General features: G+C 41.9%; 1 protein-coding gene and 1 pseudogene across 2 annotated transcripts; both read left to right on the forward strand.

Moving 5' to 3' along the window:
* Window positions 1-387: 387 nt before the first annotated feature.
* Window positions 388-4,222, forward strand: LOC112318007 (small ribosomal subunit protein uS2B-like; annotated as a pseudogene).
* Window positions 4,223-5,120: 898 nt separating this feature from the next.
* Window positions 5,121-22,336, forward strand: RNF14 (ring finger protein 14). 2 transcript variants are annotated; one of them, XM_024575184.4, is made up of 8 exons: window positions 5,121-5,259; window positions 6,462-6,631; window positions 7,936-8,087; window positions 10,982-11,509; window positions 12,156-12,384; window positions 15,175-15,347; window positions 17,096-17,226; window positions 20,937-22,336. In XM_024575184.4, the coding sequence occupies exons 2-8, from the start codon at window positions 6,478-6,480 to the stop codon at window positions 20,992-20,994; spliced, it is 1,425 nt and encodes a 474-aa protein (XP_024430952.1). In that variant the 5' UTR covers window positions 5,121-5,259; window positions 6,462-6,477; the 3' UTR covers window positions 20,995-22,336. The 2 variants fall into 2 exon arrangements, with proteins under 2 accessions (XP_024430952.1, XP_024430955.1); XM_024575187.4 differs by lacking the exons at window positions 5,121-5,259; window positions 7,936-8,087 and having other exon boundaries at window positions 6,492-6,631.
* The last annotated feature ends 3,918 nt before the right edge of the window (window positions 22,337-26,254 follow it).

Here is a 26,254-nt window from a genome sequence, read left to right on the forward strand (position 1 = left end):
ATGGGCTTACCAACCATTTGTATATCTTCTTTGGAGAAATTTCTCTTCAGATCCTTTGACAATTTTTAAATTGAGTTATTTGCCTTTTATTGTTGAGTCGTAGTTCTTTATATATTCTGAATTTTGGACTTTTATCAGATACATAATTTACAAATGTTTTCTTCTATTCTGTGGGTTGTCTTTTCACCTCCTTGAGTGTGTGTGTATTTATTTGTTCGTTTGCTTATAGAAGAGGGGATGGGAGGGAGAAAGAGAGGTAGAGAAACTTCAATATGAGAAAGAAATTTAGATCAATTGCCTCTCCTATGCTTCTCAACAGGGTACTGGATGCAACCCAGGCATGTGCCCTGAAAGGGAATCAAACCAGTGACCTTTGCCTTCGCAGGGATGACGCCCAACCAACTGAGCCACACTGGTCAGGGCAATAGTGTTTTTTAAAGCATTTCAGTTTTTAATTTTGTTGGATCCAATTTACCTATTTTTTCTTTTGTTGCTTGTGTTTTGGTGTCATATCTAAGGAACTATCGCTTAATTCAAGTTCATGAAGATTTACTCCTATGTTTTCTTCTAGGAGGTTTATAGTTAGTTTTAGCTATCTATATGGGTTTTTGATACACTTTGAGTTAATTTTTGTATGTGGCATAGGGTAGGGGACATGTAATTTTAATTTCCGTGCAGCCTCTTAATAATCATGTGCCCTTTGGTAAGTTTTTGAACCTAAATTTCAGTTTCCTCATTTATAAAGTGAGAAAAACAAATAGTGCCTGAATCATAAGGTTATAGTGAAGATAAACAATGTATATAAAGCACTTGCACAGTGCCTGAAGCATCCTAATTGCTCAGTAAATGTGGTAGTTATTATTGTTATAAAATGAACAATGAGTGAACACTTTCACCGTGGAGGTGCCAGAAAGATGGACAGCATTTCTAAGGAGGTGGTGGGGATGAGCGGAGGAAGAGGCGGCTTGTTTAAGTCTATGTGGAGGAGCAGGTCTGGGACTGTTAATGGGGTTGTCTGCCGCTGCCTCGCGATCACCTCTGGGACTGATAAAAATTCTAATTCTCCGGGCTGTATCTCAGAACTACTGAAAGGAGCCCGCTGGACGCGGGGCCCCAGATCTGCATTTGTATAAACTTCTTCACTTGCATAGTAGTTTTTCAGGCGGTGTGGGAGTGACGTCGGTCCCGCCTGCAGCGCCGCCTTCGGCCTGCGGGGGGCGGCCGAGGAGCCGGGGCGGACACTGCGGCTGCGCAGAGACTTACTCCTGCCCCGGCTGCCGGAGCCGGATCCATCTGGCTCAGCTGACAGCTCCTAAGACGGAAGAGGCGGTGCGCTCGTTGAGCTGGGCGTCTCCTGACAGGTCTGGCATTAGGCGGTGAGGGGCCTCGAGGTTAGGGCGGAGGGCGGAACTTTTGGGCCCGGCACGGTGTCGCAGCCGGGAGGGTGCGGTGGGGACCGCGCGCCGTGCGCGCGGGACAGCGAAGGGCTGCCGGGCCGGGACTGCTCTGTGGGCTTCAGCCCCCCGAACACCGGACGGGGCGCCCCCCTCAGCCCGGCCCGGCTAAGACCCGCCTCCCACCCCCGCGGGGCGCTCAGGGAAGGAAGGGTCCGCGTCCTGCTTCTTCGGGACCCCATACGGCCGCACAGCGCCCTCTGTGTCCCAGCGCTGGGGCAGACAGCGGGGCTTGGGCCTGCTCCCCGGTTGTAGGTGAGTCGCGCAAACTACGAGCCTCCACGCTGGTTGGTGAGCGGTGGAGACACACCGGCGGCGGCGTGCTGATTCCGAGCCAGGGCTGACTCCAGCTCTGGCGTCCGCACGGTTTGGCAGGGGGAAGGAGAAGGATTTTCCCAGGCCGCAGGGAAACCCGGCGAGGAGGGGCTCGCTCCAGCGATGTAGCGGTTTCTGGTTTGCCAAAACGAGTGTTAAACTGGGATGATCTCTTGTCTGATGGCGCCCGGTTTCTGGTTTGCCAAAACGAGTGTTAAACTGGGATGATCTCTTGTCTGATGGCGCCGGGGTTTATTCTGGTTCCTGTTGACACGTGAAGACACAGGGCGGTCTGAATCCAGATTTAGTTATATATTAGCTGTGTGACCTTGGACCAGAAAAGGACTTAAAATGTCAGTTTTCTCATCCGTATAATGGATATAGTGATTGGACTTGCTTCATGGGTTGTGGAAATCTAACAGTTAATGCATTTAAAGGGATTACACAGGATAAGAGCTCACCAAGTGTTACTGTTCTTGCTGTTATTGTGACGACCAACTCAACCTCCTGCTTCTAGTGGGATGTGGCCGAGCAGTTACTGCACCTTAGGGTTCTGCCCCCCATTTCTGCTCACTGCATCTCACTCCATTCACTACTCATTTTTTCCAATGTCTAATGCAACCCACTGCCAGATGCTGAGAACAACATACAGGTGCAAAAGACTGGATTCTCGCCCTTAAGGAATTTATGCAGTCTAGTTGGAGAGGAAGCGAGTGCGAGCTACTGTAATGCACGGTGAGCTGTGACCGTTGCCACAGGGAAGTTACAGTAAAAAAGTTTGCTGGATTTTTAAACACAGCCATGATTAAAAATTAAAAATTTCTACATGTAATAGGGATTTGGAGTTGGTTCTGGAAGGCTGAGTGGATAGAATCAGAGGGAAAGGTAGGTCAGCGACCTGAAGTAAGTAAGGGACTGGGAACACCCCAGGCAGCTTCAGAAGCCGGGGTCTGCTGGGGTAGGCCTTGGGGGTCCGCTGAGGGGAAACACTGCTTGGAGGAGATCTGGACCCTGGCTGCGGTAGGAATTGCCTGGAGAGCATGGGTAGCTACTGCTACCTGATTTAACTGCTCGGGTGATTCTGATGTACAGACAATACGGAGAAAGGTAACCTAAAACCAGAAACTAAATTCATCTCTCACCCCATTTGTAAATGTTTAAACAGGAAGAAACAAAGCTTAATTTGTGATTGAAGCTTAATATGTTATCACCAGGTACTACACATCTGGTAAAATTGTGTAAAATTAAATAAGGTAACTTGAAAGGACCTAATATACTACATGATAGGTGTTTAGTAAGTGTAAGTTGATTTTGAATTTCATTTTTAGCTTATTTGAGAGTCATATATCTGAGACTCTGGTTTTAAAATTATTGTTTTATATCAATTTTGCATATACTTTTGGTGTGTTCATAGGATTTTCCATAACTCATCTATGGGCCACCCTTCCCCACCCCCCTCACCCCCCTTCAGAAGCCTGGCTGTAAAGCATCTAGAACAGAACTTAGCCTTTCTCTGTTACCCTGAGAGGGACCCACATGGCATTGTTCTCAGTTCCCACATAACTTAAAGGGAAACTTTCACAAGGTCAGGAGCCCTCGATGTCCTGCAAACAAAGGAGGAGGATGTCCTCAAACTCCTTGCAGCAGGAACCCACTTAGGTGGCACCAACCTTGACTTCCACACGGAGCAGGACATCTACAAAAGGGAGAGTGGTGGCACCTACATCGTAGGTGCCATAGACCCTGGGAGAAGTTTCTGCTGGCAGTTTGTGCCGTTGTTGCCATTGGAAATCCCGCTGATGTCAGTGTCATATCATCCAGGAATACTGGCCAGTGAGCTGTGTCGAAGTTTGCTGCTGCCACCGGAGCCACTCCTGTTGCCGGCCGCTTCACTCCTCAAACCTTCGCTAGCCACATCCAGGCAGCCTTCTGGGAGCCAAGACTTATTATGGTGGTTAGTCTTCCCAGGACTGACCACCAGCCTGTCACAGAGGTATCTTGTGTTAACCTGCCTACCATTGCTCTGTGTAACCAGACTCTCCTCTGGGCCGTTTGGGCATTGCCATCTCTGGCAACAACAAGAGGCTCACTCAGTGGGTCTGATGTGAATGCTGGCCCAGGAAGTTCTGTGCACGCACGGCACCATCCAGTGAACACCCATGGGAAGTCACGCCTGATCTCTACTTCTACAGAGATCTGAAGAGATTGAAAAGGAAGAGCAGGCCACTACTGAAAAGGCTGTGACCACAAGGAACTTCAGGGTGAATGGACGCTCAGCTCCCAAATTTGCTGCCCCTCAGCCTGAGGTTGCTGACTGGGCTCAGGTGGCCTCTGTGTCTGTTCAGCAGTTTCCCACGGAAGACTGGAGCACTCAGCCTGCCACTGAAGACTGGTCTGCAGCCCCCACTGCGCAGGCCATGGAGTGGGTGGGAACAACTACTGAATGGTCTTAAGCGGTTCTTCCACAGACTCTTAAACAGAATGGAAATAAAGTTGACAAAAAATAAAGATTCTTAAAATAAAAAGAAAAGCTTGCCTATGTATGCACATGTGTGAGTGCTTTTTTTTTTTAATCCTCACCTGAGGACATTTTCATTTGCTTTTTTAGAGAGAGAGGAAGGGAGAGAGAAACATTGACGCTCTCACATTGATTGGATGCCTTCATACGCATCCAGATCAGGAATCCACATCAGGGCTCGTACACATCCCAAGGTCGGGGGGAGGGTTACATGTGCCCGTGCCCGGACCAGGGATGAACACACAACCTAGGCATGTGCCCTGACCAGGAATTGGACCCGCAACCTTGCGGTTACAGGACAATGCTCCAACCACCGGGCCACACTGGCCAGGGCGTGCACGTGCTTTTGTCTTGTTTTTAAACACCCTGCTATCGTGCTTAAATTAACCTGACGTGGAGTGTCCCTGGCAAGATTAATTCGTAAGCAGGTGAGAGGAAATACTGGAGGGGGATAGGAAATGAAGAAATAGAAGCAGCAGAAGAGGGAAGGAGAAACAACCCTAGAAGATGTTTGTCAAGGGGTGTGATATGCTGTCTTATGACCCTGATGGTCCTTCTGAGCTCCTCCCAGGGCTGAAAATGGCAGATAAGACCTCTGTCTCTGCTAGGTACTTGAGCAAATGCCCTTTAGCCGTGTGGCTTAGTTAGGCTGCTCTAGGAGAGTGATGTGCAGCTGTAGATTAGGGTCGACTGTGTGTTAGGATGGTAAGTGGCAATAATGGAAATTCAGAATTTAAATTTGGAGAGGGTCCTAACTGTCTTTTGTGGGGTTTTATGTTTGTTTTTTGTTTTGCAGATGGCAGGATTTCTGTAGGGTACTTAGTATGAGTTCCACGTCTTGGCCTGTTCTCCAACTTCAGCAGCCTCATCTCCACCATCTGGAGAATAAATGGAATATTTGCGTGAATTCCAGACTCTGAACTGAAATAGACTGCAGTGTCAATACTCTTTTCTTCTGGTGGTTATCAACAGGTACTGACTGACTTCAAATGGAATGTGTCACTGTGTCTGAGGGATGCAGCTTAAGCAGAACCATTATCTGCTGGAACAAAATTACTTTTTGAAAGTGGAATTATTTTAAATGAATTTGTCTAAATTTTGTAGTGTCACCTTTTGTAATGTGAAAAACCATGTCCTAACTTTTTAGTTTTGTGCATTTCAATTAAATTTTTTTTTTTTTGGTCAAGAGGGAGCATATTTACAAATGCAATTATAGTCCCAATATTTTAACTGACAATGTTAATTTTTGTTTTATTAAATAATTTTCATAGTCTCATTACATATTTTCTCACATTTAAATTATGTGAAATTATGGTGCACCTAAGTCGCTCTGATTAAAAAGCATTGATTCACACTTTAATTGTAGCATATTTGTGCTACCTAAAATAATGGTAAATCTTAAATGTGATTTGACAAAATCTGGTATTATCCCCCAAATTTAATGTTACTCTGCTGCTTCCTCAGTTATCTAACTCTCTTACATAGTGTCTGTGCCTGCAACATTCTCTAGAACAGGGTGTTCTAAACTGGGAGTAGTTTTTCCTCTTGGGGACATTAGGCTGTGTTGAGATATCTTTAATTGTCACAACTCTTGAGGGAAAGGGCTGATACCAGCATCTAGTGGGTCGAAGCCAGGGGTGCTGTTATACATCCTATAACGCACAGGACAGCTTCCTACAACAAAGAATTGTTTGTTTCAAAATGTCAATAGTGCTGAGGTTGAGAAAACCTGCGCTAGAGATTCCTGTGGATTTTTAAATTTTATTTATTTTTTAAAAGTATGTCAAATATATTTTGACTCCTTTGGTGGACAAGACATGTTATGTTGCTAGGTTTGGTGGACAAGTCAAAGTAATTTGTGATTTGTCCTTTCAAAAAGTATTTTTTAAATTATGCTTTTTTTCCCTAAATCCGGTATACCTAACTTATAAAGTCAGCAATTAAAAGCACTGCATTCTCTGAAAAAAAGGCTGTTACTATTGCAAAGCTACTAGAATATTTGATATGCCTGTCATTCTTTAGTTTAGCAGAAAAGCGAGAATATTGATTAATCCTTTGCAATTAATTGTTGGTGAGGAATTTTTTTTTTTTTTTTTTTTTTTTTTTGTGCCACTAGACTTTTCTAAACCCTGAGTTTTTTTCTGTTCTTAACTGATTTGGATGATTGTCTTCAGCTCCTCAGAACATTAAATGTCGTCAGAAGACCGAGAAGCTCAGGAGGATGAATTGCTGGCCCTGGCGAGTATTTATGATGGAGATGAATTTAGAAAAGCAGAGTCTGTCCAAGGTGGAGAAACCAGGATCTATTTGGACTTGCCACCAAATTTCAAGATATTTGTGAGCGGTTAGTTAACAATATTCTCTTAAACTGATTTTTCTAAATAAAGGTTATTCTCAATTTCTTAGTGAAACCTAAATTATTTTTTAAAATTTTTTTCAAATATAGTTTACATTCAGTATTATTCTGTATTAGTTTCAGATGTACAGCACAGTGGTTAGACAGTCATGTACTTTACAGGGGGTCCCCCTGGTGCTCCAAGTACCCACGTGGCCCTGTACATAGTCATCTCGATATTATTGACTATTCCCTGTGCTGTAATCTCCATCTCCGCGGCTGTTCTGTAACTTCCAATTTGTACTGCTTACTCCCGACACCCAGCCCCTCCCTCTCTCTGCTCTGACAGCTGTCAGTCTGTCCTCTGTTGTATCTCTGAGTCTGAAACCAAAATTATCACCTAATTTTTATAGGCAGTTAATGCATGTTTCTGTTTTAAGTGAACATTAGACTGGGAGGTAAACAGTTTTCAGTTTGATTCCACCTTTTGACCATTGAATTTGGGATATTATCCTGCATATCCCATGCATCCTAATCTCCTAACTAGCAGTTTATCAGCCATGAGTCTTTGGCTATTAAACAGGGGTAATAAAAGAGGGAATGAAATAATGTATGTGAAAACCTTTGAAGTACCACAGTGGTTGTTAATATTATTTGGTTTCTAGAATCATTTAAACTACCCTGAATGTGAGACATACGCTGTTATTCTGTGACCATTTGCTTCAGAGGAAAAAAAAACGGTATTTGACAAAAACATTTACAGAAGACTCTGATGCACACTTTCCCAAATATTTCGACTATAAAGGCAGTGAGAAGAGAATGTGTGATGAACTTGAAACTTTGAGTGTTGTGTTCTGTATCTTGCCCTCAAGCCTGAGATCACTGTGTTGGCACAAATTGTCCCGACTATGATTCATGGGTAGTTGACACATGGTGGTCTAAGTAGGTCGTAGCCCTTTGATAGAAATGAACGTCCTGTACATTGTGTCTTTAATCATCTGCTGTAAAACAACAACAAAGGAAAACATTGTGTATTACTTGCTCACTAGTGTTAGGAATTGTACTCAAAAGTGTGTACAATAATAAGTTGTATATCTTCATTGTAAATTTCATGGTGCTTGATAGATTTTTCAAGACCTTACAAGATTTTTTTTAAAAGATGGTGGCTGTGAAGTTAAAATTAGGAAATAGTGCTCTGGGGAGGGTTTTTATCCCCTCAAGGACAGCATTACGTCTTCTTGAGCACTGCTCGACAGTAATGGACACTCAAGTATTGACCAACTGATCCTTTCTAATCTTTGTTTTTGGTTCAGGCAATTCAAATGAGTGTCTCCAGAATGGTGGCTTTGAATACACCATTTGCTTTCTGCCTCCACTTGTGCTGAACTTTGAACTGCCACCAGATTATCCATCTTCCTCCCCACCTTCATTCACACTTAGTGGCAAATGGCTGTCACCAACTCAGGTTAGACCCACAACTTAATTTCTCCTCTCCATTTTTAGAAACTTAAAAAATCATCTCTAATTGAAGACTACCTTGATCTTGACTTCAGTGCATGAAGAACAAATGGCTTTGATTTTGTAATTTTTTTCCCCTTGGCTTCATGAATCCTAATGTTAATGAACTGAAAATGTTTGGTATTTTAGAAAGGAATGGCAGTAATTCAAATGATTAATTATTATCAATTAACGTGAGTAATTTCTAATCAAGTATATTGTTTCTTTCCTTGTCTTGCTATATTCCCATTTAATCTGTATTGTGATGAAACTATAAGGCCCTCCTTGTTTTCCTTAGATGTTGGGATTTTTCCTTTTTTTCTTGGTTTCTTATCCATTCCTTAAGACAAAGATTTAATTGTAATTGGAAGGACTAAAATTGAGCCACTGTCGTTAAAATAGACAAATTTCCTAAGTAAGCAAATAAGTGCTTTTATTTTTAAAGGTCTTATAATAAGAACAAGTAATTGTTGACTGATCTCTCCCATAGATGTAATTACACGTGAATGGCAATGTATACAGTTCCTGTAGATGGCTCGGGAAGCCTTAGGAACCATCTTGGTTGAGACATAAGTGTGACTGGAAGCTGATGTAGAGTGTGCCGGGGTGGATGGTGGATGGGGGCAGCTACTTTTCTGGGAGTCATGATGAAGATTGCCAGGTTGATGTATATTAAGACAAAAGCTGTCAGAGTTACTGACCGTACGGAGCAGCTTGTCAGTTTTCCTTTTTGATCATGCAGTTTTCGATCTCCCTCCTCCCCTGCCCCTACAGCCTAATCTTTTAGCTGAGAGTGCTTTTATAAAATTGAGCTTAAAACTGAGGTTTAAAAACAAAATTAAACTTTAAGAATAATACACATAGAATGAAAGATACATTACGTTACATTTTAACAGCTGTGCCAGAGGCAGTACCCTTAGACAGTGGATTATTTGCCCACTTCCCCGTATTAAGGCTATCTGACATTGAGATCACTGATAGTTGACTGAATTATTTAGATATTCATAGTCTGATTTCTCAAGAGAGCTCTTGATGCTTTACATCCATGCATGAGTGTGTACACACACACAAGGACAGATTAATTGGGTGTGGTTGTAGTTTCCGAGTCCAGCCAGACGGAATCTACTTAATGCTGGCTTTAGAGCAGGGGTGTCCAACCCATGAGCCGCATACAGCCCAGGATGGCTGTGAATGTGACCCAACACAAAACGTAAATTTACTTAAAACCTTTTTTTTTTTTGCTTATCAGTTTTCATTAGTGTTCGTGTATTTAATGTGTGGCCCAAGAAAACTCTTCTTCCAGCGTGGCTCAGAGACACTAAAAAGTTGGATATCCCTGCTTTAGAGGGTGTGGAGAGAGGGGAGTTGTTCATTATTTTATGTTACATAGCTAAAATTATAGTGGAATCTTCTATCAGATAATTTTTATGCATATAATTGACATTTAACTGGTCTCTTATGCTCCTCGGGGTTCATTTCTGGGCCCTGACTCCTTGGCAGTGTGGATTTCACCTGCGGATAGTGAAGTTGCTATGTGGACCTGTCTTCACTGAATTGGGGTTGGCGTATAGAAGGAAGCGGGCTTAGTTTTCTTGTATTTCCCATTATTCCTCCATATACAGTCTTTCTCTTGTTCTTTTCTTCCTTCTATCGCCCCCCGTTTCATATTTATGTGCATCCCGGATGCCTCTTTTGAGAAGGGGCTGGAGAACAAAAGAGGGTGGAGGAGAATGACTTCTTCATTGGACTTGGTGGCTCAAACAGAGCTCAGAGCTTCCCTTTTAGTGTTTATTCCACTTTACAGCTTCAGCCGGTTTCTAAAAAGTACATTCATGTAAATGTGGAAAAGCATTAGTTGTCTAATCTTGAGCTGGTCAGTAAGTGTTTAAGTTCATGCCTGTGTGGGGCTGAGTGAGCAACAAGGAATAGAAAGTGCGGTTTTTGTTCCCTTGCTATTTAAATTTACAAAATTGTTTGCATCTAGAAGGCTTATTTTTGGACGTTTACCTAAAAAGAAAAACTGCTTATAATTCCTGAGCTCTACTTACAAATATTTCACATTGGTAATGGAAAGTTCTTTTATATTTGTCATTCAAATTGAACAGACTACTTTTAAGGTGGAGAACTTGACACAGTTTACACTTTTGTGGCTTAGCTTGGAAAATGTGAATTTTCCCTACGGTGGCCAAACCATGTTGAAAGCTTATAATCATGTCCCGGTTCAATACTAGGCTGCCTGCTTCCATTAACCAGGATCTGGTGTAAGCCCAGATTGCTCAGTTAAAACCAGTTTGTAAGTCTGAATAACAAGGACTCTGAGATTGGATCCTGTTACCGATTCTTTTCATATGAGTTGGCTTTTTAATAGGACTGAAAGTTAGAATTAATTTTTAAACCTTGAAACTATTCTCTTTCTAACCATTATTGCAAGACACCTACAGGGCTAGGACTCCACAGGAATGGAAATAGTTCATTTTAGGACTGGATCCCTTTCTCCTGCATGGGATATACAGCAGTACAAACACACAGGACAAGCAGAGAACAGAAAAGTCCTCCATTTAGCGGCACATGTATAAACCGAGTTCTACGTCTTGTGAAGTCATTCCATCTCTCTTGTTTCCATGGCCCTTCCTTTAGCTTCTTCTGACTTTGTCTCTGTGGCTCATGTTGCCGAATAGTTTAAGAAGGGCTCCAGTGAGAATATTTGTGCTGTTTTGCAGCACAGTTTATCACAGTTGGAAAAAAAAAAAAATCACATTAGGAAGTTGTGAGAGCCTAACTTCAAGATTTCAAGGGAAATCAGGAATTGAAGGAATCATGGTCTTTCCAAACTCAACAGCATCCTCATGTGTTTTCTCCTAGCTGTCTGCTCTCTGCAAGCACTTAGACAACCTGTGGGAAGAACATCGTGGCAGTGTGGTCCTGTTTGCCTGGATGCAGTTTCTTAAGGAAGAGACCTTAGGTTACCTGAATATTGTCTCTCCTTTTGAGCTGAAGATCGGTTCTCAGAAAAAAGTGCAGAGAAGGATGGCTCAAGCCTCCACCAGCACAGCACTAGATTTTGGAGGAGCTGCTGGCTGTGATGTAGACCAAGAGGAAGCTGTGGATGAGAGAGCTGTGCAGGATGTGGAATCATTGTCAAGTCTGATCCAGGAAATCCTGGACTTTGATCAAGCTCAGCAGATAAAATGCTTTAATAGTAAATTGTTCCTGTGCAATATCTGTTTCTGTGAGAAGCTGGGTAGCGAATGCATGTACTTCTTAGAGTGCAGGCACGTATACTGCAAAGCCTGTCTGAAGGACTACTTCGAAATTCAGATCAAAGATGGCCAAGTTCAGTGCCTCAACTGCCCAGAACCCAAGTGTGCTTCGGTGGCCACTCCTGGTCAGGTAACTCTTTATTGACAGTTGCGTCCTAATTTTCTTTCACAGAGGGAGACATCTTCTCAGAAACTTCCTCGATAGGGCCCAGGACAGTCTGGGGCCTTGGAGCCAGCCCACAAGCTGTTTCCCGTACCCATCAGGAATGCTGTGGTCTCATTTTCCCATTTAAGCATACATAAATGCTCCCTTTGCTGGCCTCAGAATGGGCAGTCCTGGGCAGGGATGAAGGTTGAAAAAGTATAAAGTAATTCTGGTGACTGACTTTGTATGTTTACTAGTATGCCATCAACCTCGGGCAATCACACGCCTGTCTGAGTGAGGTTGGGCTCTGAGGGGGACATCCCTGGGAACGGTTAACCAAATCAGTTGCAGACTTTAACACAGGACAGCCTACTTGGTGTGATTTTTTAAAAATTATTCAGTCATAAATGTACCTGTTTAATGTGTGCAGTTTGCTTAGTGGTGACAAATGTATAGAACCATGCAACCACCATCTGAGTGACATACAGCCTTGCCATGCTGTGTGCGATCTGGTGAGGTAGAGGGTTTCATTTTTATGTGTCTGATTTGCATGGCAGCCTAAGGATATCCTCAGGACCAGAACTGGTTGGGAAATTGTCAAACCTATGTGTTTTAAAATATTTTCCTCCAGGTCAAAGAGCTAGTGGCAGCAGAGCTATTCGCCCGTTATGATCGGCTTCTTCTCCAGTCCACCTTGGACCTGATGGCGGACGTGGTGTACTGCCCCCGCCCGTGCTGCCAGTTGCCGGTGATGCAGGAGCCTGGCTGCACCATGGGCATCTGCTCCAGCTGTAACTTTGCCTTCTGTACCTTGTGCAGATTGACCTACCATGGCGTCTCTCCGTGTAAACTCACTGCAGGTAAGTGTGGCTGTGTGGACTCAGTTCCCCTACCCCTACCCCCCACCAGAACCCCCAAAACTGAGCACTTCAATTTTCCATTTGGAAGTGTTCACTCAAAAGGTATTTTTGTGTTAGCTACTGTCCTCGCATCTGTGGATATAGTAGTGACCAAATGCCCTCATGCAACTTACAGTCTAATGTAGGAGCCGGGTCAGCAACGTAAATAAGAATATCAGATGGTAGTGCTGAGCGCTGAGGAGGAGAGTAAATAAAGCCGAGACAGCATATGAAATGTGCTGAAGGGGAAGGGGCTTGGGATTTTTTACTTTGGGAAACCGGGGATGCCTCGCTGGCAAAGTAGTTTAAGTAAAGGCTTAAAGAAAGCCATTATTAATATAGTTACTAATTGACACTGTTAGGGTGTCATTATCTCCAAGATCACACATAGATCAGGGAAGGAAGGGCAAGGTAATTTTTATCCATGAACATGAAATAATGTAGATCCCGTTGGCAGATGCCTAGCTGTCTCTCATGTTTCCATGGCGCGTATGCCTGATCAGGTATCAAGTGCTTTCTCATCGAGCTCAGGGCGGCCTCAGAATCTTCCTCGACACAGCGCCCCAGAAAGCCACCCTCTGCTGGAGCAGGCACAGGAGGTGAAACCTGCCTGCCGCTCCTGACCTAGAGAAGGATTGGGAAACCAGGCCCTTGAGATCGATTTAACTGGACTTGGGTGACTTAGTCTTTCTCAGACTAACAGGGACGATGATGGAACCTGCTTCATAGGGTTGTTGTAAGGAAGAGGTGTTCTGTTGTAGTGCTTCTCGAAGTTGTTAGAGTTGCTATACTGGTCTCAGAGAACATGCATGTAGAAATTGAGGGTCAGGGTTTGAAGCTTTTATAGGGATGTCTCAGAGCAATTTTTCTTCATGTCAGTCAGATCTTAAAACGAAATGTTTACTTTCACTTTTCTAATAATTCATTTGATTGTATTTTACAAAATACAATTGAAGTAGGGGAGAAAAACTAGTTCTTTACCATAGATAATTTCAGAACAATGGGCTTAATACATGTAAAATGCAAAATGGTAACTATTATTGCCATTATTATTATAGTTACTAATTGACACTGTTAGGGCGTCATTATCTCCAAGGAAGTGCCCTGGGAGGAAAATAAGATACTAGTAGGTAGACACTTTCAGTGCCTAGAGTACAATCTTGTAGTGGCTCCGGGCAGATGGGACAGAGAACTCAGCACAGCATAGGATAAGCCAACACTTAGACTTCTATAGCCTTAGCTTTGGGCGGCTAAAGCACCTTTCACATGTGTCACAGCATTTGAGGAAGAAATTGAAGGTAGGCTTTGGGGCTTCAGCAAAATTTGGCATCTCATTCTCCCTCTCTCTCTCTCTCTCTCCTTTTTTTTTTTTTAGAGATTTTATTTATTCATTTTTGAAGAAAGGGGAAGGGAGGAAGAAAGAGAGGGAGAGAAACACCAATGTGTGGTTGCCCCCCGTGTGTCCCCCACTGGGGACCTGGCCTGCAACCCAGGCATGTGCCCTGACTGGGAATTGAACTGGTGACCCCTGGTTTGCAGGCCGGCAGCAGCCACACCAGCCAGGGTATTCTCTATCTCTTTTATATACGTGTTAGATATTACCATATAGAATACATGAAATACAAGCAATTTTATTATGTTGAGAACATTAGCACAGTAAATATTTGTCCTTTAAGATGTCTAAGAACACAAAAAGTGTTTTGAATTATTAGAGAAATAAAAATGACGGAATAAAAGTTTCATGTTTGCTACATCTAAGCAGAGGTGGTGGAGCCATGGGAATGCTCACTGCAGAGAAAGAATTCACGGGTGAAGGCGGAGTGCAGATGGACTCTGTACCAGAAGGTGGTCAGTGCATTAAAAAGGGAGACAGTGCTGTAAATATGAGGAAAGCAACATAATGAAGTAACTAGAACATTGCAGAGAGGCAACTTTGGTTGGTGGTGATGAAAAATTAAGAGAATAGGATTATGAACAAAAGCCTTTTGTCTGTACGTTTCGAAAGCCTTTGGGAATGGCTGCCTATTTAAGTGATGAAGCAATAGAAACCAGATTGAAGAGTAAGTGTCAAGGGGAAAAGTTGGCAGGAGGAACTTTTCATTAGCTGTGGTGGTGAATTTTATTCACTGATTTTTTTTTTAATATACTGAGTTGAACATTTAGTCTTTGCCCTTCAGCCAAAGATGCTTTTGTGTTTCTGGTAGGCCTTGTTATTGTCAGATGGTGAATGATGCTGACTTAGTGGAAATGCGTGTCCGTTTCAACTTTTGCATTTTTCGTTTAGTCTGTATTTCACTGTATGCTACTAAACATGTCAACATTAGTAAGTCAAAATCAAAGGAAAAAGGTAACCTATTATTCTACCACCTTTAACAAGCCTAACTTTTCTAGTTGGAGGATTCCTTTTTGTTCTTTGACACTTGTGCATGTCTAACTTTTACCTAGTTATAACCTAACTGTGCTTTTTTCTGGACTCTAGAACAAGCATTTTAATTGAACTGTAGCTATCGTAACTATAAGTTTTTAATAACTGACTATTATGCCATTAAATGGCTCTTTCACACATACTTATCTCCTTGGACATTTCATTTGTTTTTCATTGTTATATGCATCTCCACTTTGGATTATTTCCTTTTTCCTTTTTTTTAGACTTTATTTATTTATTTTAGAGAGATGGGAAGGAAGGGAGAAAGAGAGGGTAATCAGCAGTACAAAGTGGTATAAAAGTTAATTTTCCATTTCACTTTCTAGAGAAATTAATAGACTTACAGAATGAGTACCTGCAAGCAGACGAGGCCACTAAGAGATTTATGGAACAGAGGTATGGTAAGAGGGTGATTCAGAAGGCACTGGAGGAGATGGAAAGCAAGGAGTGGCTCGAAAAGAACTCAAAGGGCTGCCCGTGTTGCGGCACTCCCATAGAGGTAAACAGCCTTGCGGGCATGTTCCGGTCCTCTCAAGAAGCCTGTAGTTTTATGCCTAATTAAGAAAATGCATCTTGGTATTTAGTAAACCTTTTTACTTTGAAGATGCAAATTCACTACCTAATAATGTTATCGACGTTAAAAGTAGGTAGACGTCCCTTTTCAAAGTGCTTTCCTGCCGTGACAGTTGTTCTCACATCATACCCCCGCGACACCAAATGGGTCGTGAGGAGGCTGTACTAGAGCCACAGTCAGTTCTTAGCTCATGTATGTGATAAAAAAAAAGTCAAGTCTGACCTCCCTCAGAACTGTTTATCCTGGAATTTAAAATACCTGTTTAACAAGTATATGCTGAGGAAATGGAGACATTTTCACATTAATCTGATTTAAAATAGATAAGTCTATTGCTTCTTGTCAAAATCTTAATATGTTGTAAAGTAAAAATATATCTCTGTATTTTATTTTACTGTTCTAATCCATTACAGTAGTCCTCCCTTACCTGTGGGAGGCGCCCAGTACACGCCTGAGGATAGTGCTGCACCCTGCATGTACTGTGTTTTTTCCAGTACACACATTCCCATGGAGAAGTTTAATTCATAAATTAGACACAGGAGGAGATTAACAACAAGTAGTAAAACAGAATAATTACAATTATACATGTAATAAAAGTTGTGTGAATGTGGTCTCTTTCCATCACAATACATTATTGTACTGCACTCAGCTCTCTGTGAGACCACGTGAAATGAGGTGCATAGCACGGCCCTGTGACACGGCGTCGGGCTGTTGTTATAAGGGCTCCTTGAGCACACGCCCTGCGATTCGGACATGGGCAGTCTGATAACCCAGAGGGCTGCTCGGTGACTGATGGGAAGGGAAGATTCACGTCCTGGTTGGGATGGCATAAGATTTCATCTTGCTACTCAGAATGGTGCACAATTTAAAGCTTATGAATTGTTTATTTCTGGAATTTTCCATGTAATACAGTGTGGGGCAAAAGTAGGTTTACAGTTGTAAGTGAAACAGTTTACTCTTGTATTATTATTTATCAATTATGTATTATTTTCCATATGAACAACTATAAACTTACCTTGGCCCCACCCTGGGTTTTCAGACCACGGTTGACTGTGGGCAGCAAAACTGCTGAACTACTTACTGTGTGTCTGAAATGAACCTGGGGGTCATTCCCCAGTTACTCCTTCAAGGACGCTGGCCTTCCGTGAGCTGCTCCTTATGTGCCTCGGCCCTATGGTAGAGCAGGGAACTTGATGCCAAATGTGTCTTAGATTCATGTAACACGCTTAAAACCACAAATGTTAAATCCAAACATTTTAACTACTAATCTAACTACATAGTCTGCTTATAATATACAGGGTGGGGTGAAAGTAGGTTTACAGTTGTTTGTTTGGAAAGTGATATAATAATTAATAAATAATAACACAAGAATGAACTGTTTCCCATACCTGTACCTGTAGACCTACTTTTGTCCCACCCTGTACATGTTTGGTTTGTATCTATAGTTGATCAGGAGAGAACTTACTGAGTATCTAGTTGTAGAAACACCTGCAAAATATTTTGTTTTATTTCTAATGCAAAAGACTAAGCATTAAATAGTTACCAGTGTGTTACCACTGTCTTATCTCGTATGAGAAAAGGGACTGGGAAAATGTCGTGTGGAATCTTTTTGGCATGTGCATTTTTCTTTTGCTTTTACAGCCTTGATATTCATCCCTTTCTGTCTTTCCCCCCAGAAGTTAGACGGGTGTAACAAGATGACATGCACTGGCTGTATGCAGTACTTCTGCTGGATTTGCATGGGCTCGCTCTCGAGAGCAAACCCGTACAAACATTTCACGGATCCTGCTTCCCCATGTTTTAACCGGTACGTACACACAGGATTCTCTAGGCTCAGCAGCAGCTGTTGGCACTTCATTTACAGACCACAGAACCAGTGTTTGACTTAGTGCTTTGCTTATTAGAGAATTCTCTTACACATTTTCCCACATATGTGACTTTTTATATTATTTTCTAGAAATGAGTTTTATGATGAAAATACACTATCTGCAATTTTTCCTTTTTTTATCTTCCTCAACTTTTTTAAAAAAATATATTTTGTTGATTATTCTATTACAGTTGTCCCAATTTTTTCCCCTTTGCCCCCCTCCACCTGGTACCCCCCCATTCCTTCCAGCAGTCCTCTCCTTAGTTTATGTCTGTGGGTCATGCATATACGTTCTTTGGCTTCTCCATTTCCTGTACTGTTCTTAACATCCCCCTGTCTATTCTGTAACTACCTATCTGTACTTGTTATTCCCTGCACCTTTTCCCCCATTCTCCCCCTTCCCCCTCCCAACCGGTAACCCTCCAAATGATCTCCATATCTATGATTCTGTTTCCCTTCTGCCTGTTTGCTGTTTGTTTTTTAGATTCAGTCGTTGATAGTAATGAATTTATTGCCATTTTAATGTTTATAGTTTTGATCTTTTTCTCAAATAAGTCCCTTTAACATTTCATATAGTGAAGGCTTGGTGATGATGAGCTCCTTCAGCTTTACCTTGTCCAGGAAGCACTTTATCTGCCCTTCCATTCTAAATGATAGCTTTGCCGGAAGGAGTAATTTAGGTTGTAGGTCCTTGCTTTCCATCACTTTGAATACCTCTTGCCAGTCCCTTCTAGCCTGCACAGTTTCTTTTGAGAAATCAGCTGACAGTCTTATGAGAACTCCTTTGTAGGTAACTATCTGCTTTTCTCTTGCTGCTTTTAAGATTCTCTCTTTATCTTTAACTCTTGGCATTTAAAAAATATATTTTTTTTATTTACTTTTTTTGGGGGGTGTGTAGGAGGGAGAAAGAGAGGGAGAGAAAATTGATGTACGAGAGAAACATCTATCGGTTGTCCCCTTGCATGCCCCCAACTGGGAACCCAGCCTGCAACACAGGCATTCGTGCCGACCAGGAGTCGAACGAGCAACCCTTTGGTTCATAGGCTCAACCCACTAAGCCATACCAGCCAGGGCAACCTTTGGCATTTAATTATGATGTGTCTTGGTGTGGTCCTCTTTGTGTCCATTTTATTTGGGATTCTTGGTGCTTCCTGGACATTTATGTCTATTTCCTTCACCAAATTAGGGAATTTTTCTTTCATTATTTTTTCAATTAGATTTCCAATTTCTTCTTCTTTCTCTTCTTCCAGCACCCTTATGATTAAAATGTTGGTATATTTGAAGTTGTCCCAGAGGTTCCTTAGCCTGTCCTTCTTTTTTTGGATTCTTTTTTCTTCTCCCTATTCTGAGCAAATGTTTTTTTTTCTTCCTTATGTTCCAAATCATTGATTTGATTCTTGGCTTCATCCACTCCAGTGTTGGTTCCCTGTAAATTTTTATTTTACTAAATTTTTCTTTATTTCACTTTTATTTCATTTTTCTTTATTTCATTTATTTTACTTCACTTTTTCTTTATTTCAGTGTAACCTTCATTTCTACCTGGGTCTTTTTATGCCATTGAAGTACCTAATGAGTTCCTTGAGCATCGTAATAACCAGTGTTTTGAACTCTGCATCTAATGAATTGCTTATCTCCATTTTATTTAGTTCTTTTTCTGGAGTTTTGTTCTGTTCTTTCATTTGGGCCATAGTTTTTGTCTTCTCATTTTGGCAGCCTCCCTGTGTTTGTTTCTATGTATTAGGTAGAGCTGCTTTGACTCTCTGTCTTAGTAGCATGGCCTATTGTAGAAAAGCACACTAGAAAGTTGGATGGGGCAATCTGTGCGAACCAGGTTGATGGAGTCTCAGATACGGTGTCGTGGCTTTGTGGCTCTGTGTGGGGGAGGGCTCAGAAAGGAGACATTGGCTGCTGCCTGGCCTCTGGAGTTTTGTCTGGGAGGAAGCTGTCCCCCAGCACTTGCCCTGATGCCAGACCCTTCAGTTTCACCCTTCCAGCTGCTGCCCTGGTGCTGGAGCTCAGAGGGAGTGAGTCTGCATAAGTCTTAAGTCTGTTGTGGGCCCTTTAAGAGGAGATACCTGAGACTCCTACAGTTTCTTCCGCTGCCCCACCCCCTAGTGGTTTTTGCAGTCAGAAGTTACAGGGACTTATCTTCTTGGCACTGGAACCCTGGGCTGGGTGTTCTGGTGTGGATCTGGGATCCCTTCTTCCCAAGGTATTCCTCTCACTTTTTATCCACCACACGTGCGTGTGGGGCCACCTGTACCGCGTCTCCGCATCTGCACCCCTCCTACCTGTCTGGATGAACATGACTTCTTTAATGCCTTGGTTGCTGGACTTCACACAGCTCAATTTTTCTGATGATTTTGGGTGACTAGTTGTTTTGTAGTTTAGTTGTAATTTTTGCTGTGGTTGTGCAAGGAGACAAGCCATGTTTACCTACGTCTCCATCCTGAACAGAAGTCCCCTCCTCAATTTTTTAAAAAAGATTTTATTTATTTATCTTTAGAGAGAGGGGAAGGTAGGGAGAAAGAGAGGGAGAGAAACATCAGTGTGTGAGAGATACATCAATCGGCTGCCCTCACACATCCCCAACTGGGGCCCTGGCCTGCAATCCAGGTAAGTGCCTGGATTCGAACAACTCTTTTTGTTGTACAGGATGGTGTTCCAACCAACTGAGCTACCTGGCCAGGACAGAAACCATTGACTTTTTGAAGAGTCTGGGCCAGTTGTCCTATATAACACCTTACCTTCTAGATTTTTGTTTCCCCATGGTGTCTTTTAATTTGTTTCTCCATCCTTTCCATGTTCTATAAAGTGGTGTGAAGTTGGACTAGGTTTAGAGTAACATTTTTGACAAGAATACTTTATGAGGAGTGATGGGTACTTGATACTGTGTCACATCAGGTCCATGATACCAGGCTGTTCCACTGTTAGTATGAGGCTTAGTTTTATCATTTGCTTTATTGTAAGGGTAACTTTTAAATTATTATTACTAAGTGATCTGTGGGGATTCCTTAGCACAGTGTGAATATCCTGTTCTCCACAAACTCCAAATTCAGCATCAGTTGATCAGATGACCTTTGTTAATAGTCATCAGAGTACCTGTTATCGTTGGTGTCATCAAACTATAAGAGAAATTAAAGAAACAAGCTCTGCCCATGAACTACTGGAAATCTAGTGTTGAAAATTGCATAAATTTTAGGTAACATAGGGGAAAGAGGACAAGTTGGCAACTGTAAAACGTTCTACAAGTGGAGAATGCTATGGCCATGAAGATAGAACAGTGACTAGCATGTGCTGGAGTACAGTGCCTTGAAATAGTTTAGCTTCGTCTGGATTGGCCGACCTCCTCAATCTTGGCTCATTTTATGTATTGTATGCATTGAGTATCGGTTTTCTGATACCCACCTTCCGATACTGTTTATCCTTGGTCCTAGAGAGTTTGGAGCCTAAAAGGGCTATTCTTACAAACTTTAAGGCAGCTTGTTCAAACGAACCTATATATTTCAGTCCTCCTCAGTAGAAAATTAAAGGAGAGGAAGAGATAAAAGACTTTATCAGATGAGTAGAAAGTATTTTGGGGAGAAGGAAAGAAATTAATTATAGTCTCTTCCAAGGCTATAACATTGTTCCTTATTATATACTTCCAGGTTGTTCCATGCTGTGGATGTCAATGGAGATATTTGGGGAGATGAGATTGAAGACTAGTTAACTCCTGCTGCCCAAGATGTGGAAGTGAAATGGTTTGCCCTGCTCTTTTGTTTAGCATACGAAGTAACTTGGCAGGATATTCAGGGTTGCCATGCATTCACTCTGGCAATGTAGGAGATGAGGAAGTGTGAGGTTTATATTTTCATGTGGTACTACTGACTAAGGCGTATTCATACATTGAAAAATGTAACATAATTGAGAAAATTATAAGCCAAAGGTTCAGAAAATGAAAACTAGAGAATATTAAATATTACTATATTCCCAAAGCTCTGAATAGTTAAAAATTTAAATATTTATTTTTTCCCCAAGCTTTAGGTAAGGAGAGTGGTCCGGAGTTCAACTTACAGACCTTTTTATCTCTCTGAGAAGCATCCCTCTAAACTTTTGTGTGGGAGTCCCCTCAGTACTGCCCCTTACAGTTGGGGTGGGTAGAAGCCTTATTAAATTGTACCAAGAGCCTGATCTCATTCACTCCCACGTTGCATTGCTCCCAACCTCTACTTCTACTAACTTCTCTTTGGAGGGAGCCCTTTTACTCCGTAACTGACTGGATGGCCCAGTGTCAATTTGGTCTGCTGCTTTTCAGAATAGAAATTTATAATTTAAAAGGTATTTTTTAATACCACAAACACTGTGGATCACTTGATATTTGTCACCAATATATAGTCCACTGGTTTTGAGCCAAGTCTATTATTTAAAGACACTGGCTCGGAAGAATTTCAGCCCTGTTCGGCCTTTCTGGGCAGTAGAGCCTGGATTCAAAACGACTTGTCTTTGCTGCCTGTCATTCTACCTTCTCTCCCTTTCCCCTCACCCAGCCTTCTGTTGGTAAGGACAATTTCACTATTAACCCCAGCAGCTCCTATTTTTATTTCCTCTTCTGCAGTAGGAGAAAGCCTAATATATTCCCAAGCTGAGCAAGCTGAGCTTGCTTTATTTATCAGCTTTGCGAACTCCACGTCACTGTAGTTCAGTCCTAACTTTTAAAACTATTCCTCTAACGAGCTTTGGGAATTTGTTTCCCACCCTTTTTGCAACAGCACTGTTGGGATAATTTTGGCTTGCCTAGATCCCTATTTCTGGGTTTTGTTGGCTTTTTGAAAAATTGTCTTTCCTTTTGGTTTGGTGAGTGGTTTGGTAGCAAAATAAGATTTTTTGAAAAAGGACAATTCAGCTGCAGCTGTGAAAATGTTCTTTTTTCCTACTTTGTCATTGAAAATCAAGGTATCACTTTAACCCTTTTATGTGTGTGTATCCAAAGAGTCAGCAATGACTGTTTCTGATTGTCAATGAGGATGTTTAATCTTAAAAATAAAAATAATTTAAAATTGTCTTATAATCAGAGCAGAGTTGCTGATATGTGTTCTGTCACCAAGGGCTTGTAAAGGCTTATTTTTGAAGCATGAGTTATGAGCTAATTTTAAGATGGTGAAATTTTAGGTGGAGTACTTTTGTCTCTAAGTAAAATGAAAGACTGGGGTCCTCCTGAATGCTCTAGAAATAAGTGAGTTTGTTGAGGGTTGGTACATCAACAAAGTAAGTCATTCTATTCATAAAAACTTATATTTCAATGGCTTTTATTCTTTCTTTGAGGTCTTATAAAAAAGCCAAAGACAAAGAATATATATTTTTTTAAATAGAATAAAACTCATTCTGTCTTGCAAATACAATACAATCCGTTGGAGCTTTTTCAAATCTAAGCTGTATCGTGGGATCTTAGTAATCTTAGTTTTCCTACATTTGAAACACATTGTCACTTAATCATTCCAGGAATTATTTTCTGTCATTATTCATCAATTATTTTCAACTAGGACTTTAAAGGTTAAAAAATGTGAAATTGCCTAGGAAGGCAATACAATAGGAAAAAAAAGGAAATGAACAGAGAGTTCTGTACCTCACTTAATTTCATGAAGGCCATCTTTACAAGTGGGCTGAGCTTTGCCATCAATTGACGTGAAGCTCAGTGGGTCCTTTTGGTGATAGTGGGAGAGCAGAGGGGTCTGTTTGCAGGCTGCGGGTTCATCCTACCCAGAACTAATTTTAAGAGTCCAGGTCTCTTGATTTTATATAAGAGGCTTGGATCTAGAACTGATAAATGAAAATAAGATACTAAATAACTTTTTAAGTCAAAATACGGTTTTGTGACTTTTTAAACTTGTGATTGAACTAACTTAATGGCCTGGCTTTGTAAATTGAAATGCATCTTTTCCCATTTATTTTTAAGTAATTTTTTAAACTTAATATAAATATACTTAAAATATACATCTCTTCCTGTTGAGAAGAATAATGGAGAAAAGACTTGGCAGCCCTATTCTCAGACCTGTAGTACTAATAAGCAAGGCCTTTTTTAGTTGTAAGGATTCTAGTTAACATTAGATAGTAATACACTTACCCTTTTTTGTTAAGAGAATTAGAGTTAATCAGATATGATCATCATAAAGCTATTCACGTGGCTGCCTGTTTTGGAAGCAAACTTTAAAATTTTGGCAGGAATTTTGGAGAGCTCACCAAGTGGTAACTTTGTCGTAAACATAACCAGCAGGTGGCAGCAGTTCCCATGTTATAAAAATGCAGTAAGGGGTTAAGACTGGTATTTCGTTACAGAGCAGTTTTATTCCTGGGATTTTAATTTTCCTCATTGTGTTTCATTATAGACTGTTGTACACATTGGTAGGTAGAATGGCGTCTAATGAGACCAACAAGGCAGGAACAAGAGTATTACCAAAAACTGTAAGACCACTTAAAACTGTTCTTGAACCATAGTTGACATCTAATTGTTATGTAGGAAGGTGCCACTCTTGAGAGTAGCTTATCCTCAGCTCCTGAAGTAAAGAAAATAAGTTGTAACAATAAATTATAGCTGAAGCCCCTAAGTAGGATGGAGAAATTATGACACCGTGGTACCCTCTGTTAATAGTAGTTTGATAGTCTGCTCCCTGAACTTTGGCTCAATAAAAAAGTCAGCCAGCAAAGCAGGCTGAGGGTCTGTGGTCAGAAAGCTGGCTCTGAGGACGTCTTTAACAAGTGTTTATGATGACTATCAACTTTCAGCACCCACAGTCCAGTCTGCACAATTGCTCAGGTAGCCTGAGATTTGCCACTCCAGGGATTCGCATGTCTCTCGAAGCCGGAAGGTGCTTTGGAGAAGATTGTGTGCAATGAAAACTTAGTGCGACTCTGATGCCAAAGTTGCTAAGTATGAAGTCAACACATTTACTTCTTTTCCTTGCTTGGCGCGCTCGCTCTTTTCCCCCTTCATTGAATCAACAAACAAAACTAACATTAATACAACATAAATACATATAAGTTTAAAAGGTGATGGTATGTTACTTTCAATTCCATTCCATGTCTTGCAACCCATTGTGTTTCCTAGTATTTATTCCTTAATTTAACAAATATTTACTGAGTACCTCACAATGGGCCTTACTGTTTATCTAGGTTCTGAAAATGTAGCAGTGAAGAAAACAGATCTCCCTGCCCTTGTGGAACTTAAACTCTGGTGGACAGAGCCAAACATGAAACAAGCCATATGGTTCATCAGAAGACAAGCACTGTGGAGAGAAGTTGGGAGAGAGTGGAGGGAGTTAGGAGGCAGAGTGATGCTGGAATTTTAAAGAGTGGAGAAGACTTCGTCAGATAGCACTTAAACAAATGCTTGGCAGTATGGGTCTGAACCCTGTGGACACCTCGGAGAAGAGAGTACAGGCAGGGGGACCTTCGAGCCAAAGCCCTTGGGATAGGAGCACATTAGGGGCTCCAGGAACAGGGTGGCAGTCAGTGAAGGCCGAAACAGACCAAGGAAGGGAGAACAGTGAGAGGTGGGGGGGGAGTAAGAGGTGCAGACAGCCCTGGGCCTTGTGTGAGATTTGGCTTCTACTTGGAGATAGGAGCCTTTGGAGGGCTTTAGCAGAAGTGTGATAGGATTCAACTTAGATTGTAGGGGAGTGGGGTGAGCAAGGATTGAAACAGACCAATTAGGAGACTACTGTAGTAATTCAGGTGAAAGGTTCCAGCACTTGGAATCTTGAGAAGTGGTCAGACTTTGTACTTACCTTGAAGGTAAAATAAGGACTTGCTGAGAAATTGGATGTATAATGTGAGAAAGTGAGGCATCAGAATTGATTTTTTGGTCTTTTTGTCTGAGTAGTTGAGACAGAGAAACCTGTAGGTATAGGTTTGCAGATGAAGGTCAGGAATTTAGTTGTGGACAGGTGAGTTTGAGATGCCTTGTAGTTACCTTAGTGGAGATGTCAAGGAGGGAGTTGGATATGCGAGCCTGGAGTTAAGAGAGAGAGAGATTCAGGATGGAGATGTAAGTGCGGGAATAAACATATAGGTGGTATTTAAAGCCATGAGACTAGATGGAATTACCAAGGGAGTGAGCTGTACAGGGAAGAGGTCCAGAACCTGAGTTTTGGGTCACTCCGCACGCCAAGCGATCAGGATTACGAGAAAGAGCCGGCAGAGGAGATGGAGAGTGGACCAAAAGGTAGGAAATCAGTGGAGTATGATATGCTGGAAGCCACGCCATGTTTGAAGGAAGGAGTAGTCCGCTGTGGGAGGCACAGCAAATAGGTCAAGTAATAAGAGCTCTAAGAATGGACTTAGCAACCAATGCAGAGGTCATCGGTGGCTTTAACAAGTGCTCTTCCAGTGGAGGGGAGGTGAAAATCTGGAGTGTTGTTCTGAGGATCAGTGGGGCATCCTTACAACAAGAAAAAAGCTGAACAGACTGAAAATCAACTTACCGTAGATCCATCAGAGAACCGAGGTTACAGACCACCGCAAAAACTAGAGACAGGAGGCTGCAGAAAATTACAGATTTGATCGCCTAAAGTAGAGGCTGCTGGAGCTGTTAGTCCGGATTTAAATGAATTGCTGGAGGCTGAGTATGGACCAGTCTGAGAGTTAAAACTCCTGGGCACTAGTCTTCGGGGCCCCCACACCTTAGTGGGTTTTACCTCCAGAAGTTCCCATAGGTTCTCACTGTATAGATGGTAGAAATTCCCATGCAGCCATTTTGAAATACCCCTGAAGGTATTGAGATACCCTTCAGAGCTGGAGCCTTCTCTGACCTAGAGGGAGGGCAATGGGATGGCTTGAGCGCCCTCCAGCCTTTCTGTCTCACATAAGAGGGGGAAAAGGCCAAGAGACTTTGAAGGTCTCATCCCAGGGACTTGAGCCCACTAAAAACAAAAAGAAAACCCCCAAACAGATTTAATCATAATCTTAATCGAATGCTTCTCCCTAATACCAT

The sequence above is a fragment of the Desmodus rotundus genome, chromosome 10 (genome assembly GCF_022682495.2).
Source record: "Desmodus rotundus isolate HL8 chromosome 10, HLdesRot8A.1, whole genome shotgun sequence".
Classification (NCBI taxonomy): Eukaryota; Metazoa; Chordata; class Mammalia; order Chiroptera; family Phyllostomidae; genus Desmodus; species Desmodus rotundus.

What these genes read in the sequence shown, in the direction of transcription:
- RNF14 (XM_024575184.4), top strand. Translation starts at nt 6,478, where the DNA reads ATGTCGTCAGAAGACCGAGAAGCTCAGGAGGATGAATTGCTGGCCCTG. An exon ending in TTTCAAGATATTTGTGAGCG is followed by an intron (nt 6,632 to 7,935) that starts GTTAGTTAACAA and finishes TTTTTGGTTCAG; the next exon opens with GCAATTCAAATGAGTGTCTC. An exon ending in CGGTGGCCACTCCTGGTCAG is followed by an intron (nt 11,510 to 12,155) that starts GTAACTCTTTAT and finishes ATTTTCCTCCAG; the next exon opens with GTCAAAGAGCTAGTGGCAGC.